Source organism: Etheostoma cragini, chromosome 13 (genome assembly GCF_013103735.1).
Source record: "Etheostoma cragini isolate CJK2018 chromosome 13, CSU_Ecrag_1.0, whole genome shotgun sequence".
NCBI classification, from domain to species: domain Eukaryota; kingdom Metazoa; phylum Chordata; class Actinopteri; order Perciformes; family Percidae; genus Etheostoma; species Etheostoma cragini.
This window is the reverse complement of record NC_048419.1, coordinates 8,118,887-8,140,466: the sequence shown is the minus strand read 5'-3', so window position 1 is coordinate 8,140,466 and position 21,580 is coordinate 8,118,887. Positions and strand designations below refer to the sequence as shown.

Genomic DNA, 21,580 nt, shown 5'->3' with positions numbered 1-21,580 from the left:
TGTGTGTGTGTGTGTGTGTGTGTGTGTGTGTGTGTGTGTGTGTGTGTGTGTGTGTGTGCGCAGGTGCAGGATGTACAGCTTTATGGGTGGAGGTTTGTTCTGTGCAGGCGTGGGGAACATCCTCCTGATTGTTTCCACAGCAACCGATTACTGGATGCAGTATCGGCAGTCCAGCAACTACATGCACCAGGGCCTGTGGCGCTACTGTAAGCCGGGGAAATGCTTCCCACACAACGACAGCATCGGTAAGTGTTGCAAAGGAGAAACTACTATAAAAACTATAGCTCTACAAACATTTTTGAAAGAGGCAGAAACGATTTGACTGGCTGAGGTAAAGCTCATCTTTACTTGGCAATGGAGGTAACCATGTGAAACATTCAGCATGCTAGCAAACACGTGTGCCAGCTGGAAAGCAATATGCTTTTATTTCTAATTTTAATTTGGAAGTGCCGCTGGGCTAACTTGTTATCCTATATAGTTAGAAAAGATAGTGAAGTGGGTTAACTCTTTTCGCTTTAGTCTAATGTTAGAGACATTTTTGACAAACACACAACATCTTCATATCACATACCAGAAATGGAGGCAATATGCCATTCCACTGTCACTTAGTTACAAATACAATGCTGTGATACTTTGATATTAAATATGCCTACTCTATGTCTATATGGTTATTGTAATATTTTGGACATGGTTATACTTTATTTACTATAAAAAGCAATTAAAGTACGTACACATCAGAAGCAATATGAAAACTTGTAAGATTGCCTCTGCCTCCCAAACAGAACCTAACTTTCCATTGAATATGTGTCACCACCATCACTTCTGTCAAAGATTTGGCTGATAGATTCAGGATTTCTATCTGGCATTGATGAAATTAGATATTTTAGGTCTACTTTTTCTCAAATATGTTTCCTGTTCGTCAACTTGTTAACATAGTCGGAGCTCTTACATCATTGACCCCTGTTGGCTTGCACTGACCCCAACCAGTGACTTCAATTGACCTTTGACTCTGTCCACAGCCCACTTAGATGCCACCCGTGCCCTTATGATCCTCTCTCTTTTGGCCTGTTTCATTGGCATCATCATTGGCATTATGGCCTTCATCCATTACTCCTCCTTCGACAGGTTTGACAAAACCTTTGCTGCAGGCATATTGTTTTTCATCTCATGTAAGTTCCAAATCTATAGTCTTGTGTTTGTACTTTGTTTGTTTAGTGTCTTTGCAAATGATATGACCTCAATTGATAAATACATGTTGACAAATAAAATACCTAACTGAAAGCATTTTTACAATCTACCAGAAACATTTTCTTCACATGTTCCCCTCCTTTCTGCCCAGGCTTTTTAGTGTTTCTAGCAATGGCAGTGTATACTGGTGTGACTATTAACTACTATGGAAAACGCTATGGAAACTGGAGGTTCTCCTGGTCCTATATCATTGGCTGGGTGTCGGTGGTGCTCACCTTTTTTTCAGGTAAACATGCAACTCAACAAACCAAACTGCCGTGGTCCGCACAGGCTGCGTTGCCATCAGACAAAAATGCGGGTCTTTCCATTCAGTTTGATATGGGGTAGTGTGTTTAGGCTGCAGCAGAAAAACCTTCCCTCTTGTTCACAGTGGTGCTATCACACTGTCAGGGTTAAACTCATGGAGTGTTCAGTGTAAAAGTCAGTGACGTTTGGCTGCTATCGCTTTCTACTAAATGCTAATTTCTTTTTAATTTTTAATTTTGAGTGAGTTCCTGGAGAAGCACTCTGTCAAGTGTGGATAAAATCACTGCTTGGAGAACATAAGTGAAGTCCTGGCAGGCAACAGGCTGAAAATACTTTTAAGATGCATGATTAATTTTATAATGTAGTACCTTTTAAAACATTCAATGTTGTATAGCAGATACAATTGTATTCACCTCCACATGTTGTCAATGCCACAGTTAGTTGCCTACCTAGCTAATGGTATTCATACTGCATGTACTATGTGTAATAAAGAAACAGAAACTACAGACTATAGGTAATATTACACAATGCAACAACTCACTTGCTTAGCAGAAAACAGTCGAAGCATACATGGGTCAGCCCATAGTCCAGCAGCTGAATCAATGATGTGACATTATCAGTAAGTGATGCTTGTAGTAAGTGCTCATTTCTGAATCCCCCAGCATGCTGTGGACTACCTGCTGTTCAGCAGGCTTTTCACTATACTGAATATGAAAATGGTTTAGAGGTACACATCATCCAGATGCTGAAATACCCAAGACTGAAAATATCATCTAAGTTACAAAGTAGTACACGTATTTTAACTAATATGTAGGTACTAATAGGTAACAACAGAAGCATAATACCAATTTAAAGAGTCTTACAATATATATATTGTATTTGCATCAATTAATTGGATGCCAAAATAAAAGCACCCCTATCATATGAAGCTACTCTATTTATGTTTGCACTAAAAATGATTTTGGTTTATGGCAATATGAAAACAAATCCATCGGCTCCATAGACTCATACACAAGAATATTAAGAACATTATTTTTTTTCAGAATGTCACTGAACATGGCCTGAAAAAAAGCAATTCATCACCATTTTCTGGTGCTGTTGAGTTAAAAAGACACAAATGACGTCCTTGTGCATGTTGTCAATAAATAAGCAATCCCCCACATTGCTTCTCCTTTTAACTAATGGAAATGTAGATAAGTCATTGTATGCTGCATGGCATTGACATTCCCTGATGGATAATAAAGACCTATCCTTTCTTTCATTTCAGGTATATTCTATTTGTGTGCCTATCGGATGCATGAATGCCCCAGGAGCACTAACTCTCACTAGAAGACCTACACCATCACCCAGATATTTAGCCATGGATTACGATCGCGAGAGCTGCATCCAGACTGTGTGTCCATTCTCCCCACCAACAATGGTTCAGAGCGTACCTGTGGAAAATGAACGATCAAAATTGAAATGGGTTCAATAAAAAGATTTGGCAGAACGTGACTCTTCATTTCCATCCACGGACACCGTGCGTTATCTACAGTTACAGTTTTCTTTTAGCGTTGTCTGATAACGCTTTTAGAGGCTGGCCAGCTGGCTTTATGTCACGTTTCGTTTTTATTTTTTTATTTTATTTCACCTTTATTTTTATTTTTTAGGCAAGTCACTGAGAACAGGTTCTCATTTGCATTGGCGTCCTGACAGGGGGCCAAGGTAAGGAGGGCTAGAAAATACAGTACATTAGACATACCGACAGTTTAAAATGACATAAAACAGAGAGGAACACACAGGTACGTGGGTGAGTAGGAGAGGGAGAAATTAGGCAAATGTTTAAAAATGATGACGTATAGAGTGCCCCACCCTTAGCTTTATGATAATGAGTGTCCATAACCATACAGAGATATTTATTAATTATACTGCATTAAAACAACACCCTGAAACTCAGAATAACAAATAAAAAAAACTGGATGCAAATGTTTTATAGTGGTTTTCTAATGATGTCTAGTTCTTTGTCTAATTGAAAAGAACAGCCAAATGTAGGCTACTATTCTGAAGGGCTGTGCGTAAAAGCAAAAGACATGTCTGCGCTTATATGCCTATAAAAACTATACGTTTTGGCCTACTCATCTATAGTTGACCTCGCCATATCATGGAGAATCTGTCGAAAAAGTGGATGCATTTAGGAATTGAGCCTATTGAAAGAATATCGTATACTAAATATATAAAATACCATTAACCCCGGCTAAAAAGAAATGAATGAAATAGGCAAGCTTTAAACTGAACGAAGTATTTCTATCTTAAACCATGTGTATATCATAGTAGGACCTATGATAGGCTCCTTGGATTATTATTTATGTAAGTCCCAAATAAATGTCAGTGCGTGAACTCTTCTCTTCCCCTACTCGCTATCAGCAGCACGGCTGATTAGTACACTATAAGCCCAGTGTAACCCAGTGCGCTGCTGCAAACCTCTGATCCAAACGGGCCACTTAACAAAGTGACGCACTGCCTGACCGGCTCAACGTTTTACTTAATGAAATGGCCACAAAAAGCCGCCTACAACGCCTCACGAACGGATCCTTAAGACGATTTCATCGCCATTTGTTTCATTTACTTTTTAATTTCCCCCTAAAAGCAACTTGTTATCCTGGCGCGCTCCATGAAAGGGATTGTCGCCCAGCCAGGTGCAGCGGGGTTACCTCCATCTGCTGCGGCCAGTCTTCAAAAGCCCTTTGCTTTTCCGATGCTTCATTTCCCTTTAGTTAAAAAAAACACCAAGATTATTTTATGGCCTATTTTTACTTCAAAGCTACATAATGTCACTCGGCCTTTCTTTTCCGATTAATAATTGATGGAAACATAGCGACCCAATATGCCTCATCAGAGAGGAAGGGTGAAATGACTTTTTAGGAGACTGTGGGCATTTTGCAGCAGTTTAAGTCATGGATGGGAGTTATTATTGAGTCGTTTGTCCCCGCCATGCCAAAAGGTGTCTGATGTGCAACCCTCCAACTATGCTAATTTACGTTGAGCGCACACGTCCATTTAACACAACTCTATGCAAACTAATGCAGGAGAACAGCACTTTTCCAGCGCAACTGATTCCCAGTAATTAATTTGTTCTTTCTCTATCTGATCAAATGGAAATCCTGTCCTCCAGCCCAAGGATTACAACTTCCGCTCTAACATCTCCCTTAATTGCCTAATAGCATTGCAGCGTGAATTCTGCCTACATTAAGACACTTTCACATTAACCGGCCTGATTGGAAATGTGATGACAACACCATATCAACAAATTACAGCGCACCGCTTTCTTTTGCAAATGGGCCAGGAGCGGCACTTGTACTCTCCCAGATTTTAATACCGACAATTACAGCCAATTTGGGCGGAATTACTAGACAGACCTGTAGCAGAACAAATCCTCCTGTGACACAGGCTACATGACTTCATTCAAAAACTACGAGCATGAAGGAAGAGGGCAGAAGTTAGGCTACCCGAGTCAATTTCCCGGAATATTCAAAACACTTTGCGGGTGCGTGTTCAAGTTAAAGAAAGTAAATTTTCCAATTCGGCATTTAACCTAGGCCTAAAGTTATGATAGAAATAAAGGTCATAGTCATAATAATAATAATAATATTAACATTAATAATAATAATAAAGCCCCAAAGCATAGGGGTCGGGCAAACCTTTACCATCAACAAAGGAAGTCTCTGCTGAGTTCATTGATACCTCACACAAGACTCTACCTTAAACGGTTCAAATGGTATGAAAGGGGGCGTGGCTTGCACATGGGGGGGGGGGGGGCAAACCCTGACCAATGAAAAAGGAACTCTCTGCAGAGTTCATTGATACCTCACATAAGACTACAACGGGTTATGAGAGGGGCGTGGCTTACGCATAGTGGGCGGGGGAAAACATTACCAATACAGAAGGAAGTCTCTGCTGAATTCAATGACACCTCTCACAAGACTCTACCTTAAACGGTTCATGTGGTATGAGCCATTTGTGTGCGCCTATTCCGGAAGCCCTTAAAATACATACATGTTCACCAGGATTGATGCCACCCCCAAATTTAGTGAGTTTCTAAATATGTCATGCTCCTCAAAAATCCATTAATTTGCCAGGGAAAAGAAAGAAAAAAAAAAAAAGAATTCCTTCAGTTTCAATGGGGCCTCGGGCCCTAACAATTAGCAGATCATCAAAAAGTCAGGCTACACCAAATCGCGCAGATCCGGGCATCTTGTAGGCATATAATAGAAATACCATGATGCCGTGAGAAATGATAAAAGCATATAAGACCAAGTGAAATACCTATATAACCCCGCCAACTGACCAACTTCTTTTCCTTATCAAAAGCTATTTTTCTAAAGGAGAGAGTTACTTTGAAATCAACTACAAAACTACTGTGAATTTAAATGTTTGAAATAGGGATAGGTTGCCTATTATTAAAAATTTGAAGTCCCCAACATGTGTACTGTTAGGCCTACAGAATATATATGGCAATAAATCAAAACAGTGAAATGTACAGCCTCCCATACCAATAAACGGAAATTTCAGCACCATGGCGAGCGCCTGACGGCACAAATCGGCCTTTTTAGCATACAATCTTCTTGGATGTGTTGCAATATATTGCAGGTCAATTGTGCAGATCCCATTTGAGATAGCAAGTAGGCCCTATATATTTCTTTTGCATTCACTACAATTCAGTCTATTTAAAAAGCGGACAGTGCATATTAATAAAATGGGTACAAAATGACAGAATTAGCCAGAAGGCTGTTTTTCATCTGCCTTTACCTATTCATTATTTAAATTTGATAAAAATTTTGTTTGGAAACTATATTTAACAAACTGTATTTAGGCTAAATAAAGAATCATTCTTCCACAAAGGCAAATGTGCTCGCGAACTTGGCCAAAACAGCATAGTTGCTAGGCGACCACAGAAGCACCGCATCGAGTGCAGATTCTGGGTTGGATTTTCAGTTGCTGTTCAAATCAACTGTGATTCGGTCCCAGGTGCGCTGCATTTCTGGACTTGGTGTGTTTTTCACCATCCAGCTACGAATGCGTCTCAGCCAATCAGGAGGAAGAACAGGCCCCTCACATTGCCCCTCCGCCTCTCCAGCGCTCTAATTGGCTGATGCGTAAATCAATTTCCCCAATCCGCTATCTGTGTGAATAAATGCTTGTTGGAAATGTGCCCTCCCACTGATATGTAATGCTCGGCACAGTATCCCTCACTGATCCCACACAGGCTCATTCTAAGCCCGGAGACTTGTGGAGGAGAGGCCGATGCTGATGCAGCTTTTAAAGGCAGGAAAATAACAAGCCCAAACTAACATCATGAGTATGAACTACGCGTCTGCGGCGCCCACGCACAGGTCCACGTCGTTTTTCATTGAGGACATCTTATTGCACAAACCTAAGCCGCTGAGAGAGGTCCTTCCCTCGCCGTTCTGCAGCTCCTTGGCCTCCCGGATGCCCCTCCTGGAGTATGGATACCCACTGATGCCAACCCCAATACTGGCGCCACATCCGCACCATGCTCTCCACAAGCCAGAGCATCACCAGTACTTCTTCACTTCTGGTAAGCACGGGAGAGCCTGCACGTGCAGGTGCACAGGGAGAGGCCTTTAAACTTGTCAGATGTAAGCCTACAGGACTGGAGTCTATATATTTGGAAAGTCTTTGTCAACACTTATGATTTATATAACTATAATGAGTCTGAGAATATAACATGATCTAATGAACGAATCCCATCCTAGAGCGTTGCATGAATGAAAGCTGAACTCTGATGGCCAATGGTTGAGCAGCAAATAACAATAACTAGAATATCATTCAGTTAGACCATTTTCACTCAGGGAATAACATAATATAAAAGTTCACTTTTATTGCATTTAAATGCGGGCTCATAATTTGATATTATTTATAGACTTACTTATTTGCATCTTAATTTATGTCCAACTGTTGTAAAAAAGCAAATATTGTTGCTTTGATTATGCTTTAAATAATTCGGCTCAAATAGTTTATGCTTTCCCTAATAAGTCATGATGACAGCAATACCAAACTATAAATCAATAAATGCTTATAAATTACGTTACAGTGAACTTAGTCTCTCAGAAATGCTAAGAGTTTGTGTGAAATGTGTGTTTTTGAAAAGTTTGAATTCTATTTGCTGGTTCCTCTCCCCTGTAGGGATGCAGATGCCAACCTTGTTCCAGCACCACGCAGAGTTACCAGGGAAGCACTGCAGACGCCGGAAGGCCAGGACGGTCTTCTCCGACTCGCAGCTGTCTGGCCTGGAGAAGAGGTTCGAAATCCAGCGGTACCTGTCCACACCGGAGAGAGTGGAGCTGGCCACGGCGCTCAGCCTGTCCGAGACACAGGTACACACACACACACACACACACACACACACACACACACACACACACACACACATAGTGCAGGAGATGCAGGGATGCTGAGCAAAGCATGCTTTCTGAACGTCCATCTTTTGTTTATTCTGTCCGGTATTGCCAAAAGAAGGGTGGCAATCCCCAAAAGAAATGATTAAAAAAAAAAGAAAAGATTCATTTAAAATATTTATATTCAGGCCTTGTTAGTACATAGATCACGACGATAGGCATCCAGTAAGAGTAACTCCTTTTATATATTATATAAGAGTAATTCATTTTGGCTAAAAGTTTGGCTATTTCACACCTGACAAATTACTTTATGTGTTATTCTAAAGTAGCCTATAATAATACTAGCCTTCATAAATGAAATACAATCAGGGAATAGATTAAATTTCCAATTCAACATAGGCTATGTTATTCTGAATATAAAGTAAATTCAGTAGAAAATATAGAGGCGTCGTTTATGTTATTTAAATTAAGTTAACAATAACTGCAAAAAATACTGATATTGATATTGATATAGTTGGGTATTCCTTTAGATTACAGACCAATAAGGGATCAACCTATATATGTATTATCATTTTCTATAATTCACCCCTGTTCAATTTCCCCCATGCAGGTAAAAACTTGGTTTCAGAACCGGCGGATGAAGCACAAGAAGCAGCTGCGGAAGGCGCAGGACGAGCGGAAGCCCGCCGGGGAGCAGGACCGGTCCGCGGACAACTCCAGCGGCAGCGAGCTGAACGACGGGAGCGCGGAGGAGCGGAAACACGGCCTGGAGGCGGACTCGTACCTGCTGGAGGAAAACGACGACGATGTGGATATCGAGGAAGACATTTGTTCCCCGGATCATCTACTATAGTAGGCTGAACATCGTTTTATAAGCAACGACTTTGACACTGTAAATGCACTGTAGATAACACTGGTTCCCCCTCCCATTACATAGGCCCTACATATATAGGCTAGTTAACTGCTTTAAAACAATCCATATGACATCGTTAAATAATTATAGGCCTATTATAATAATTTATTCAAACATGCAAAACGGGCCCATTGATTTTTAACAATTGTCCCTTTACTTCTATGCTGAATTTTCGGGTTGTTATGTCTGACAAAACACAGAATATATCACGCTATTATAACATTATTATTATTATTAGCCTAATTACTAAAATGTCTAGACACTTTTTTGTTCTGAAATGTCACACCTGTCTTTTTAATTTTTCAGATTATGTAGGAATGATTATAAAGAACCCAGATAAATAGTTCCTTGCTTTGTATAGACGCATCGCCCTGCCCCATCCATCCGCACTTTTATTCTAAAAGACATTTTCCATGCTACTCAACTGTTTTCTCCCTCTTTTTTCTCAATTAATTTACTTTTTATATTTCATTTGCCGTCTGTTTAACGTTTTGTAAATGAAGTTTTGGTCTAAGACACTTCAGTGTCTGACATTTATATTTGTGTCTGTAAATATATATAAATATATATATAGTAGCCTATATAAATAATGATAATAATCGGTTCTCGGCTTCAATTATTCTGAACCTTTATTTCTTTTTAAGGCTAATTTTCTCTTTGTTGTTTACATGTTTCTACCTTGCCCTAGCGGGGGTTATTTGGAATAGCAATAAAAAGAAAAACATAAAATATACCAGTAATGTTATTATTTAAGATGCACGTGTGCACGCGATCCTGTGATCATGTTAAAAAAATTCAAGAATCCAAGAAGAAAGAATTCAAAACGCTGTTGTCTCCACAGCATGGACCCCAGCCAGGTTTAACTCCCACAAATAGACAGCAAGAAATTACAAATAAATACGTACATACATAAATAAATAAATACATACATGAAGTTTTTCCTCGCCACTGTCGCACTGTTGCTTGCTCTGGAGGAAACTACTGGAACTGTTGGGTCCTTGTAAATTCTGGAGTGTGGTCTATATGTATAGTGTCTTGAGATAACGCTTGTTATGAATTGATACTATAAATAAAATTGAATTGAATTGAATTGAATACACCAGACTGCAGGTGAATATGGTCTGATGTATTCCTCACTAAAAATAAGCCTCTTAAAGTGTTGTATGTTCATATCCACATTTCTATTTGAATCATGCTTAGCTGAGGATGGATATCAAACAAAACAGCAAGTAACTTAGTGTATTGTTTTTCAGCAGAAATTATCTTTGATAAAGGGATTAGACATCTCTATTTGCCTATTTTTTTAATACTGAGCAGACAAGAGAACCAATGTGACCACAACACTGATTTCTAATACTTATGTATGTTGTATGTTTTTGCACCAGTGCATTGCTCAGAATACTCCAAGGGAGGGGGGGGGGGCACATGGGCCGTGCATGCAGTAATGCAGCAGTCTTTCCCTGTGGTGGATTGATGGATGTACTCAAGAAAACCAATCATCAACAAAGTCTGAAGGAAATATCTACAGTACTTGTCCCGACCATCAAAAGAAATGTTTCTTTTCTTCAGAATAAAAAGGATTCTAGTGGCAGAGCTATGTTGAACAGTTACGTATTTCTGCTATTATAGTGTCTTTGTAAATCCAGAGGAAGACTCCCTGTGTGAAAAACATATGGTCCTATGGGCAGGTGCTCTATGATCCATAAGTCTTATATTTTTCATGAAGATGTTTCTTTTTCATTTATTTGGAATTACTATGGTCAACACCACTGTTTCATTAATACACTGTTAATTAATATGAATGTATGTATTTGACCTAAAAAAGGTTGGTGTTTTTTTCGCTCAGAGAATTTAATATGCCAAGAAATAAAATATGCCAGAAATGTAGTGGAGTTCAAAATAATCCAGAAGCATTTATTGTGTTCAGTGTGCCAACATAAATCTGGGTGTTTCAGTGCAGAATGTGGCCTTGGAAATATTTAATTTACAATTTGTTTTTATTAATCAGGATAGTCCAGATTTAGTTTTGTAGGAATGAAAAAAAATGAATACGCCTTTAATTAAGATACTGTTAAGCAACAACTTTTGCAGTATTGTTTATAGAAAGAATGGAACAAAACCCCAAAATCCACAAAAGAAAAGAGATTTAATATTAATGTTAGCATATTTTGGGATTTTACTGTCAGCAAAAATTCTGAATAATTTGTGTAACTTTGTTATTTGAAGCTGGAATTTACTGCAGCAGTGCAGGGCGGGTGTTCTTATCAATATGATGGATTAAAAAAAAAAAAGAATTAAATATTTCTTAACTTTCAGTGTTATTTTATCAATTCATAACTGATGAAATGGTCCACGCAGCAGGATGTCTCAATAAAATAACCTTCTTCAACAGATGTTCAGCATATTGACTAAAATTAATAAAAGAAAAATCCACTTTGCCACACTTGAGTGTGTTCCCTCTGGTCCAAAGCAGAGCTGTCTACAGGACTGTAGAAGCAGATTCATAAAAGAGCAGTCTGCCTCGCTATTTATTGTCCAGTTGTTACTGTGGTCTTATTGGAGGGGCGGAAGGCTTTACTGACTAATTATCAATTTGATAACATGTGAGCCACACACATTATTATTACATGTATTAAATTGTTTTAGCACAAGCTGCATCTCTAACTGGGCGTCATTAGCACAATAACATAAAATCCTCTTTTGGATTTGCCATCTTTTCCTGCCTTTTGAAAAGCAATTCATGTCATCTTGACAATGTGATTGTGATTAACAGGCCGTGAGGGGGAAAAAAACAATTTGGAGAATAGGCCATGCAGAAGGTGATCAATTAAAAGATTAAGCGTTTTGCAACACATGGACACATCTGCATTTGGACCTAATAGCAGGGCCATCAGCTCATTTTCAGGAAGCCTGCCGCTTTGTGAAAGCGTGCTTCTCACATCAAAGCGTCCACGTCTGCCTTAGCTTCCCAATGGGCAGAAAGGGATGCTAATTTGGCCTCCTTCATGTATAGCGGTGAAAGACTCCTTCAATTAACTGGATTTCAATGGCCAAAAATGAGTAGGTGGGACCTAAAAAAGATGCAAAGAGACTCCGTCTGGATAGGCAGCGTTTCTCATTAAATTAAAAAGGGCTCTGTCATTTGTTTCCAACCACGCATCTGAGGACTTAACACTAAAAACACAGAGCTTCAAAGAGTCCATGATGGGTTAAATAGAGCCTATAATCTAATTAAAATATTGCACAGAGGTAAATAGTGCTTTGATAATGATCTGAGGTCCAATAAGTAAAATGAGCTGCTTGAGAGTGTTTTTGTGTTAGGGAGGAGTTACTACTTGGAAGATGGCTACAACACGAAGGACTGTCCCTATCAGTGTCATCTTTCATTTGACCAGGAGTTTCTACACTGTAAAAGAAAAGAAAACAGACCCACAACAAAGAGTGTGTGCTTTTATTCAAACAGTGTAACCATAAGTAATTAGGTGAAAGGAGATAAAGTTATAATGTGGCTAAAATAACAATATGGGAATCACCTGTGTCTTCCATGAAAAAGAGAGTGTGGGGGCATTAGCTGGTGGTGTGGGATAGTTGGAAGCAGACTGATTCTAGGATTGCTCAATGTCACTGTTGACATACTACTGCAACTTAATTTCATTAAGGCCAATAGGTCTCCAGTGAAGTTCATCTCTTCTTTGTCTGAGAGACACAGTTTAATATCTGTCTATTGAGCAGATACAGTAGATACATACAGTTTTGTCTGAACATTTTACATTTACTAAGTGCAACTACGTAAATCAATATATTAACTGCATACAAATCTAAGAATAAGATGGTTACTGCATGTGTGTGTGTCTAAATATATTACAAAAGGAAGGACTGATCTATATTTAAGAGCTACAGCTGCGTCATCATTCATCTTAGCAAACTGAAGAAGAATTCAAGAACATCAGGTTTAATGTAATAGTCCACAGTGCAAAGTGGTAGTTGTCCACCTGTTCCCTTTCAGACCCATGCCAAACTGTACATGCACATACTTTTTAATATAGCTTTTTTCCTATAGATCAGACAACATAATGAGTGCCTTGAATTTAAATGTGTTGTACAGCTTTCTGAAATATCTAAATACCTGTATAGGCTATACAGGTAATTAGATATTTCAGAAAGCTGTACAACAGCTTCAGGTACATAGCAACTCTAATAACTATGACTGATTTTGTTAAGATTATGTTTGGATTTTTGGGGAGAGAGACCACCTTTCTCTCCCCCGCGGCCCTTTGCTGCATGTCATCCCCCCGATGACATGCAGCAAAGGGCCGCGGCCGAGGACTCATCCTAGATGGGACACACGCTCTACATGTGTTAACATGTTTTTGATACCAGTAATGTTTTATACAGAGAAGATCATAGTAAGATAGATAAAAAGCTCTATTTTGCATTTTTGCAACGTTGCATAGCCATTTCAAGTGCACAGTCAGGGAGAGAACGTCATTAAACATGATTACTGTACGCAAGGAGTGAAAACACTACATTGCCTGATCATGCATGACAGTACCATTAAAAGCTGCTACAACAATCAAGAGAATAAATCAAACACTGAACTATAGGCCATTCCTACGCTGTAGTCAAGTCTACATCAAGGAGTTAGGGTCTCGGTGGTTAATTCCTCTGTGTGTTGTGTGGCGTGGTGGCAGTTGTGAGATTTTATGTCTCCATTAACTTCCAAGAATTTAAGAAAGCACAAATCCCAAATCCAAGCAACAAAATGACCATTGTAAATCTACTCTCTGGCATCTATGGAGAAAACAATTTTTTTGTCCAATCTGACCTGGTGACATACAATGTTAAAAGTAACACAGATGCTGGCTGAGGCTGCCAACCTCCTCAGAAATTATGTTTTTCCATCTTTTTGTAATTATTTTGAAAAATCTGTACAAAATGTACGTGGTAATGAATGCTGATGTGACACTAGGCTTAGCAAATTTAATAAGGCAGCAACATGTTTCCTACGTCTTGGAGTGTGAATCTATGAGAGCACAGGTTCCATGGACTGTTAATGTGAATTGCACCTTGCCTCAGACAGCATGTACTTTTTTGAAGCGTGCCACAGCCTGCTTTTCTTCTTCATGCCGTTTTCGAAGGACTTCCAGCGTGGCCAGCTGGGAGACGTCCAAGTCCTCCAAGTAAGGAGCAGGCTCTGTGAAGCCTTTGGACCAGTGTTTGGGTCTCTGTTTTGGTTGAGACTGTACTGGGGGTTTGGCTATTGTTTTGGCATATTCCAAAGCCTGAGATTGAAAGAGAGAGACAGAGATCCACGTATGTTAATGTACTAATTAATAACATTAATATCAGAAATGCCTGTAAAACACTCATTTAGACCGGATGTCATTCCCCTTTCCTCTTTTTTGTGGTGGGGTTCTAACCTCCGGGGGATTTCTAAGGACTAAGGTTAACTGCTCCTCAGATCTCTGCAGGGTAAATCCAGACAGCTAGCTAGACTATCTGTCCAATCTGAGTTTTCTATCGACGACTAAAACTACTTTTCCACCAAAACAAGTTCTGTCCCAAGGCTATTTTGGCACACATAGGCAGACCTTCCTCCACAGCACTGTCGAGGAAGGTCTGACAATATGAGACTACTGATGCACAAAATACAGTACGTATTATGTTATGTGTAATTCTGTTGGTGAACAATGATAAGACTTTAAGTCTATCAAGCTAAGCATTCATCTGCACTTTCTCTGCAGTGCTCCTTTCTGGAGTATAATAACGTACTAGCTTTTAATTCTCTGGGTGTGTTGAGTTGATTATATTCATTCACAATAATACGTTATTAAATACACATACAGTAAGAGCACAACTGTTATTCATTATTCAATATACAGTATTTTACTGTAATAAATGATACTGTTTTGCTGACCAGCTGTGTGAAAGCAGTTATCTAGGATCAACAATGTTGTGCTGAATGAATCCAGATAACTCCCTCACTTACAGCAAACACTAAACACTGAAGCTCTGTAACACAGCTCCCAGGCTGGAACCATGCAGTGACATTCTCCCTAATCTCATACACTCTTTCTTTGATATATTGCTTGGTCACAACTTGTGAACAAGCACACATGCCTGTTGTTTCTTGCACACACACACACACACACACACACACACACACACACACACACACACACACACACACACACACACACACCTTCATCCTGGGAACTTTCTTGTCATTGCCTTCCGGGTCCTTGGCCAGTAGAAAGGGAATCCTGCTAATGGTTTTGTTCTGCTCACGGATCACATTTGAATACAGCTTCTGTCGTTTCATTTTCTCAGCATGATGATGGTGAAAGAGAAAGAGAGAGAGTAATAGAAGGTAGATTATAAAAGAGGGTTTAATTAACTGAGCCATTTCTCCCTTAAGTCCCTTCTCTGTGTGCACCCCCCACCCCGGTAGAGCCTCTCAACGCAGGCCAACAAAACACACAGGGAGCCATTCAGCTGGCCTATCAACATTTACACATATCATTCACTAATAGGCTTGGACCTAGAGATGCCCAGGGCTCAATCTAGTGTAACTTGGCCAAACATCCTCACTTTTTACAACAGGGGATTGACAAAAGATACATCAAAGCACAAAGCACTTAACTTCTTAGGGGTACTCTCATTTGCTTTTTAAATGTAATTGTATCATTGGAAGAGCATGGGAGCCTTTAAATGATGAACTCGGACAATTGGAAGAGGGTCAGTGGAAACACAATGACACTAGTGGACATCCAGATTTAGGCACAGGAGACAGACTGAAAGACAGCTAATCATGTCCAAACAAATTTGAATCACATTTTTTCCTGCGAGTTACTCCTTACAACTGATATTGCCTCACAGCAAATTAATACAACATCCTGGTATGCAGGGCAGCTTTTGTATTGTGTTCTTCTGTATCATCTTCGAGTGTATTTGTCTAGAAAAGAATATTAAAGGCCAGAGAGGCTCTCAAATATAAAAAGCAAAAAACGCTAGTCTCCATATTAATTTCCGCCTCATATTGGTGAAAAGCTCTCCTGAAATAGATACATGCATATACAAATATACCAGACTGCTGACATGGAAGCTACAGGGGCAGATGTGTGTCGCCCTGCTTGTGAGCTGCCCTGCTCAGTGAGAACAAAGAGGGACTCTTTCTATCGCTCAACAAATCCATACTATTTCTTTCAGCTTTGTTTTAAACTTACTTACTGTTTGTGAACATAAATATTTCTGGCAGTAAAATCGCCCAATAGCTTTCCACATGTGATGGAAATCCTTTTTGTGGTGGATGAGATGAACTGCCAAGTGCAGAAGCACCTTTTGGTGGCCTAACACAGAACTGACTTAGTGTGAACTTGTGTGTGTACCTGTTTGTTTAAGGGTTTGTCTGGCTTAGTTTATCATATATAATTTAGCCTCTCAATATTCTGGTCTATTTATCATTAAGGATTTTTTTCATCTTTTATTATATGATTTTTCAGCTTACCTATTATTTACCCTATATTGGCTTTATATGATAAATGAACAAAGTAAGAGTTTTTACTACAGAATACAGAATACAGAATAATACAGAAGCCATTTTGGGATAAACAGCAATTATAAGGGTTAATTAACAAAATATGTCTGCAGACACATCTGCAGCCTTGGCAGTGTGGCTGCTGTAGAACAAAGTTAGCGCTCCCCCTTGTTTCAGTTTTTGCCATTTTAGGGCAGATTTCAGCGTAATGGAAGCAAGAATTAAACAAGCTAAATTAGCTTACATGGGTCAAAAAACTATCTTATGGGCGTCCCCAGTCCCCACTCTTACTGCCGACGAGTAAAATATTCAACAGATTTGTCTTTTGGGCATGTGTAACTGTGAAGCCCTCTGTCCAAATTTCAAAACTACGCTGCGCGTTATAGCCTACAACTAAACACAGCCTAAACATAGACAATGCAGTCAATAACAGTGTTAAATAAATGTTCATTTAAGTTCAGCAATTTAGGGTCTCATTTGTTATTATTATGAAATAGTTGTATTTTATCAGATAGCATTGGCCGTCGGCCCTGCTCTCTAAATTTTGTCATCAGCCAATCAGCTGTTGAAAAAACCATATTGGACAACCTCTATCCCAATGTAGGATCCCAGTGTGGGGTAAAAATGTCCACATTAATTGAGAAACTGCAAACCAAACTTCTGGATATATTACCCCCTTCCAAAAACCAAGAGCAGCATTCCCAAATTATATTCACCAATACTACAAAACATTTTCACAGTTATGTTGATTATTTCAGAAAACAAAATGACAAACCTGCTCATCTAACAATATCTTAATCCATCGGAGCAATTTCTAGATTAATGAACCCACCTAACTACAATTTTCTGCTGAAATGAAGCTGACTGACATTGTCAGGACGCTACTTACTGTCTTTTCAATGGCCGAGTAGTCAGGACCCAGGCCTCGCAGATTTATATCGGACTTCAGCTGCTTGTAGTCTTTCAGGCTGTATGCCTGAGCGAGAGAGGAAGAGAGACAGAGAGAGATTTATGTTTTGCAAGTGTGCAAGTGACACTTTTGATAACTTAATTTGAAGCTGACTGTTTTTGAACTCCATTTGTTTTGATGGCTGTCAAAATGGCACCATGGCTCAAACAATAAGTTCCCAGACCGCAATTTGGATCAATTTTGATGTCTCTCAATTTAAATGGTGCATTAGGAATTAAATCACAAATAATACACCAAATGCCTGGCAGGCAACAGGGTGAAACAGAGCCACAATGTGAGTGACACTGTCTTCACCAAACAATTTGTAACACATTGAAACGCAAAAACACTGACTGAATACAACTTTATAATTCAGTGGATTCTATTGAACTATAAGAGGTTGCCAGAAAGTGAAGAATAGTCACTACTACTGATGTACTGTACATGGATGAGATACACTACTGTATCCCTGTCTCAAATCGTTTGGCTAGTCCCCACAGGATTGCAGGATGGGAGAAAAACGTGCTCTGGTATATTGGCATTTTTTGAAACCAATCAAAATCCTCTTGGGAGGTGCTAAGCGAAGGCCGGAGCCACAGTACCGCGCTGCAAAATAGCCTTGGGACGGAACTTGTTTTGGTAGAACATGTGTATGTTCAAAAGTAGTTTTAGCCGGGCAACAGAAAACTCAGATTGAACAGATAGTCTAGCTAGCTGTCTGGATTTACCCTGCAGAGATCTGAGGAGCAGTTAACCATAGTCTTTAGAAATCCACCGGGGTGCGAACGCCAACACAAAAAAAGAGGAAGGGAACAGACATCCGGCCTAAAAAGAGGGAAATGGAATATGGGTGGAATATCCGGCGTCCCTTGAACAATCACGGAGGAACGTCGTTGATATCTGTATCCCTAAAAACAACAAAATTACTGCAGGATGGGAAATTAACCAATTTTACCAGCCACTGGTGGATGCCCAATTTTACCAGCCACTTTTGTGAAATTCAAATTTATAAAAAGAAAGTGCACTAGTTTAGTAATTGCTTCAATAAATTATTTTGTATTATAAATACATATTTTATTAATATAAGCAAATAAAATTCAATTCAATTTTATTTATAGTATCAAATCATAACAAGAGTTATCTCGAGACACTTTACAGATAGAGTACCTACTCTATCTGTAAAGTGTCTCGAGATAACTCTTGTTACAGTTCTAGTAGTTTCCTACAGAGCAAGCAACAGTGCGACATTTAAAAAATGTGAAAATGTAAAAGTGATGTGAAAACAAATTAAAGCCTTTATTGCCACACTCTGCTCCTGGGGTCCCATCTTTGCCAGCTGTATGGCAGTGCACTTGATATTGATATTGACATATTAGACTTGGATGACTTGAGGTCTTTTTATTGCCTCTAAGTTAAAGTTAGTTGTTCCTCTAAGGAACAAATTGTTTGCATTTTCTCAAGAAGAGTAGGTTCAACAGTAAGTACAGTGGATGGACTGGTTGTCTGTAAAGAAGGCTATAGGGTTAGCAGATGGACAATATCATTTCATTGTCCAGCGTGATGGAGAGCCATCATCGTGATGCCACGCCCCCCCCACCCTGTCAGACACAGGGTAATCCTAGTGGACGGGAAATTGACAACTGCGTCGGTCTTAAACTAGCAAAGACACTTAAGCTGTGCTGTGCTGGAAGTTACTTTCTTCCCCTTACGTTCAACCGATTTCTAATGATACAGTCTCTATCTCTCCCTGTCAGTATAGTAGCTCGCTCTACCTGGCCTAGTGACTTCTTGTGGTGCAGAGCATAACCTTAGGTTATGCTCTGCACCTCGGCTTGGACACAGTGATCTCGAGCGAGAGTGTAAAGGTGTTAACGTTGTATGCTACCACACTTTCCTTTATCCCCAATGATTTATGAATGTACGTTAGCAACAGTAGAATAATTCAAGAGGGTGCTATTTCATGTGTGAGCTACTGTAGCTCAGCGTAAATTCTTTCAGGAAAACCTAACTCTTAATCAATACTCTACCTAACTCAAATCAGCCGTTGGAGGCGTTCACCTTCCTGCTAAACCAACCCGAATCGTTACACAATGGGCCGCTGTGGCTCAGTGGTAGAGTGGTTGCCTGCCAATCGGAAGGTTTGTGGTTCGATCCCTGCCCCTGCAGTCATTGTCGAAGTGTCCTTGGGCAAGGCACTGAACCCAGAGTTGCCCCCGGTGCTGCGCATCGGAGTGTGAATGTGTGTGAATGTTTATTCACACACATTGTACGGCAGCCCCGGCCACAGTGTATGAATGTGTGTGAATGGTGAATGTTCCCTGTAGATGTAAAAGCGCTTTGAGCAGTTGTTAAGACTGGAAAAGCGCTATATAAATACAGCACATTTACAATGGCAAGGGCCAATCACAGAGTCACAACCTTGCTTTAAATAATTGTTTCTCACTTGCTGTTGTTGCATGCAAAGAGTGCAACCCCCCACCTCCCCTTCCACCTCCAGTTATCTACTCCAGCTGACCGGTCTGGAGTCTGGTCTTTGGGCTCCTTTGTCGCCAACACCAGTATCTACATTCCATTGGGGGGTCTGATAGTTCTCTACCCCTATATATAGATATTCAAAAGATTTGTATAGCAATGGAGTCTAATTGCCAAAGACTTTGTACATTTTATTTGAGCAGTACTATAAATCTTTTTGTATTTCTGCAAACTTCGGATTCAAATATTGCGCATCTGTTCATGTGCGTTGCAAGATTTGTGTTTATGGAATACCTTATCCAGTTCAAATATAACCCAGAATGTAGTTTAATCTCAGTAATGATGGTCTATAAGGTTATTACTGTTGCTCTGTTAAAGGCAAACGTTCCTCTGAATTGTCTTTATGCAGATCATGGAGATCTGATTGAGTCTAGACTTTACAGCACCGTAGTTAAGTGAAAGTAGGTCAAGTTGTAATGTACTGCCCCTATCAGGGGCAGCATGTAATACTGTCTATTTCCAGAGGGAATTTGAATGTATGTCTGATCAACTGCCAATTTAGGCGACCCTACAAATCTTTTCCCTCATTTTTCCTTTCCCACTTATCCAAAAAATACCTTCTCTTTTTCTTTACTAGGCCCTCAACAGTTGCTATTGCTGGCTCGGCGAGGGGCCTCTTAATACTGGGGATATGTTGCCACATTTTTTAAACCAATGTCACAGACTAGCACTGAAAATAACTCTACGCGCCACTGTGGCTGGTGTACAAGGCAAAGTCACCCGCCACTTTAAAAAAGAAGCCGCCATTGGCTGGTTGAGGGTGCTAATTTCCCACCCTGAATTAAGTGTATGTATCTGTGTACATAGAAATATATCAATAAAAGAACAATAAAATTCTCAGATGACACTCCTTGGGACAAAATTTGATCAAATAGGGCAGGGTGACCTGTTTGGGGGTTCTTGACATGATGAAGCCAGATTCTGTTTTATGCTCTGCCGCACATGCCTCACACCCTATGACTGTGTTTATGCTTTCAGCCACACAAGTGACGTGGCTCCAAATGTTGCTCGGTCAGTGCACTGAAATATCTAACTATTGGATGGATCACCATATGCCAAAATTCTCAGAAATTCAAAATGCCATATTAAATAAAAATTGTTTTACACTTCTACTTATTAAAGGTAGGAGAGAGAGAAATAGAGAGATGGGGGGAAATAGAGAGAAAGTGAGGCAGAAAGAGATTGTAATATAGTGTATTTTATAGTAACCAGTACAGTATAGAATCTAGGTGACATCTATTTATTAAGTATGTCACATGTACTGCATATGAATTTTCTGTAAACTGGTTTGGCAACCACATTTTATTTGTTTATGCTAATAAAGCAATATTGAGAGAGAGAGAGAGAGAGAGAGAGAGAGAGAGAGAGGAAGGGAGAGAGAGAGAGGAAGGGAGAGAGAGAGAGAGAAAGTTTCAATGAGAAGCCGGTCCTTCAAAATGAGCTCCTGACTTTTGGTACTTTTTTGTTGCTTTTTTATTTTCGAAAATGAGACAAACTCCCAAATATCTACAATGAAAACTCAACTATACCTTAAGGAACAAAAAGAAACATCAGGAAAAGGAAAACAAGGAAAACCAGAAAATACTTGCCGAACAACTGAAAGAAAACATCAACTGTCAACTGCCACCATCAGGATGAAAAAAAAACGCTCTCCAATCTAGACCAATTTTTCTACAAAGTGAGTGACTACGTGTGAATGGCCTTGCGTCAGAATATCTTTCTGATATGTGTCTTCTCGGTTGCTGCGCACCCACGGGTCA

At 39.7% G+C, this 21,580-nt stretch overlaps 3 protein-coding genes across 6 annotated transcripts in view; 2 read left to right on the top strand and 1 right to left on the bottom strand.

The window, feature by feature from the left end:
- Positions 1 to 2,983, top strand: part of lim2.1 (lens intrinsic membrane protein 2.1) — a 4,517-nt gene extending 1,534 nt beyond the window's left edge. The window contains exons 2-5 of the mRNA XM_034889550.1: positions 64 to 245; positions 1,020 to 1,169; positions 1,340 to 1,474; positions 2,762 to 2,983. Of these exons, the coding sequence (XP_034745441.1) occupies positions 71 to 245; positions 1,020 to 1,169; positions 1,340 to 1,474; positions 2,762 to 2,823 (522 nt within the window). The 5' untranslated portion in view covers positions 64 to 70 and the 3' untranslated portion in view covers positions 2,824 to 2,983. The remainder of the gene's footprint in view (positions 1 to 63; positions 246 to 1,019; positions 1,170 to 1,339; positions 1,475 to 2,761) is intronic.
- Positions 2,984 to 6,711: 3,728 nt separating this feature from the next.
- Positions 6,712 to 9,724, top strand: bsx (brain-specific homeobox). Its single transcript, XM_034889547.1, has 3 exons — positions 6,712 to 7,069; positions 7,678 to 7,868; positions 8,500 to 9,724. The coding sequence occupies exons 1-3, from the start codon at positions 6,826 to 6,828 to the stop codon at positions 8,740 to 8,742; spliced, it is 678 nt and encodes a 225-aa protein (XP_034745438.1). The 5' UTR covers positions 6,712 to 6,825; the 3' UTR covers positions 8,743 to 9,724.
- A 3,429-nt stretch (positions 9,725 to 13,153) lies between these two features.
- The window catches only part of jhy (junctional cadherin complex regulator), a 33,009-nt gene continuing 24,582 nt past the window's right edge, over positions 13,154 to 21,580 (bottom strand). For 2 of the 4 annotated variants that reach the window (XM_034889533.1, XM_034889537.1), the window contains 3 exons: positions 17,229 to 17,315; positions 15,005 to 15,133; positions 13,154 to 14,084 (listed from right to left, as the gene is read on the bottom strand). In XM_034889533.1, coding sequence (XP_034745424.1) covers positions 13,875 to 14,084; positions 15,005 to 15,133; positions 17,229 to 17,315 — 426 coding nt within the window. In that variant the 3' untranslated portion in view covers positions 13,154 to 13,874. The remainder of the gene's footprint in view (positions 14,085 to 15,004; positions 15,134 to 17,228; positions 17,316 to 21,580) is intronic. The other 2 variants (XM_034889534.1, XM_034889536.1) reach the window with 2 other exon arrangements.

What these genes read in the sequence shown, in the direction of transcription:
- bsx (XM_034889547.1), top strand. Translation starts at nt 6,826, where the DNA reads ATGAGTATGAACTACGCGTCTGCGGCGCCCACGCACAGGTCCACGTCG. An exon ending in CCAGTACTTCTTCACTTCTG is followed by an intron (nt 7,070 to 7,677) that starts GTAAGCACGGGA and finishes TCTCCCCTGTAG; the next exon opens with GGATGCAGATGCCAACCTTG. An exon ending in TCAGCCTGTCCGAGACACAG is followed by an intron (nt 7,869 to 8,499) that starts GTACACACACAC and finishes TCCCCCATGCAG; the next exon opens with GTAAAAACTTGGTTTCAGAA.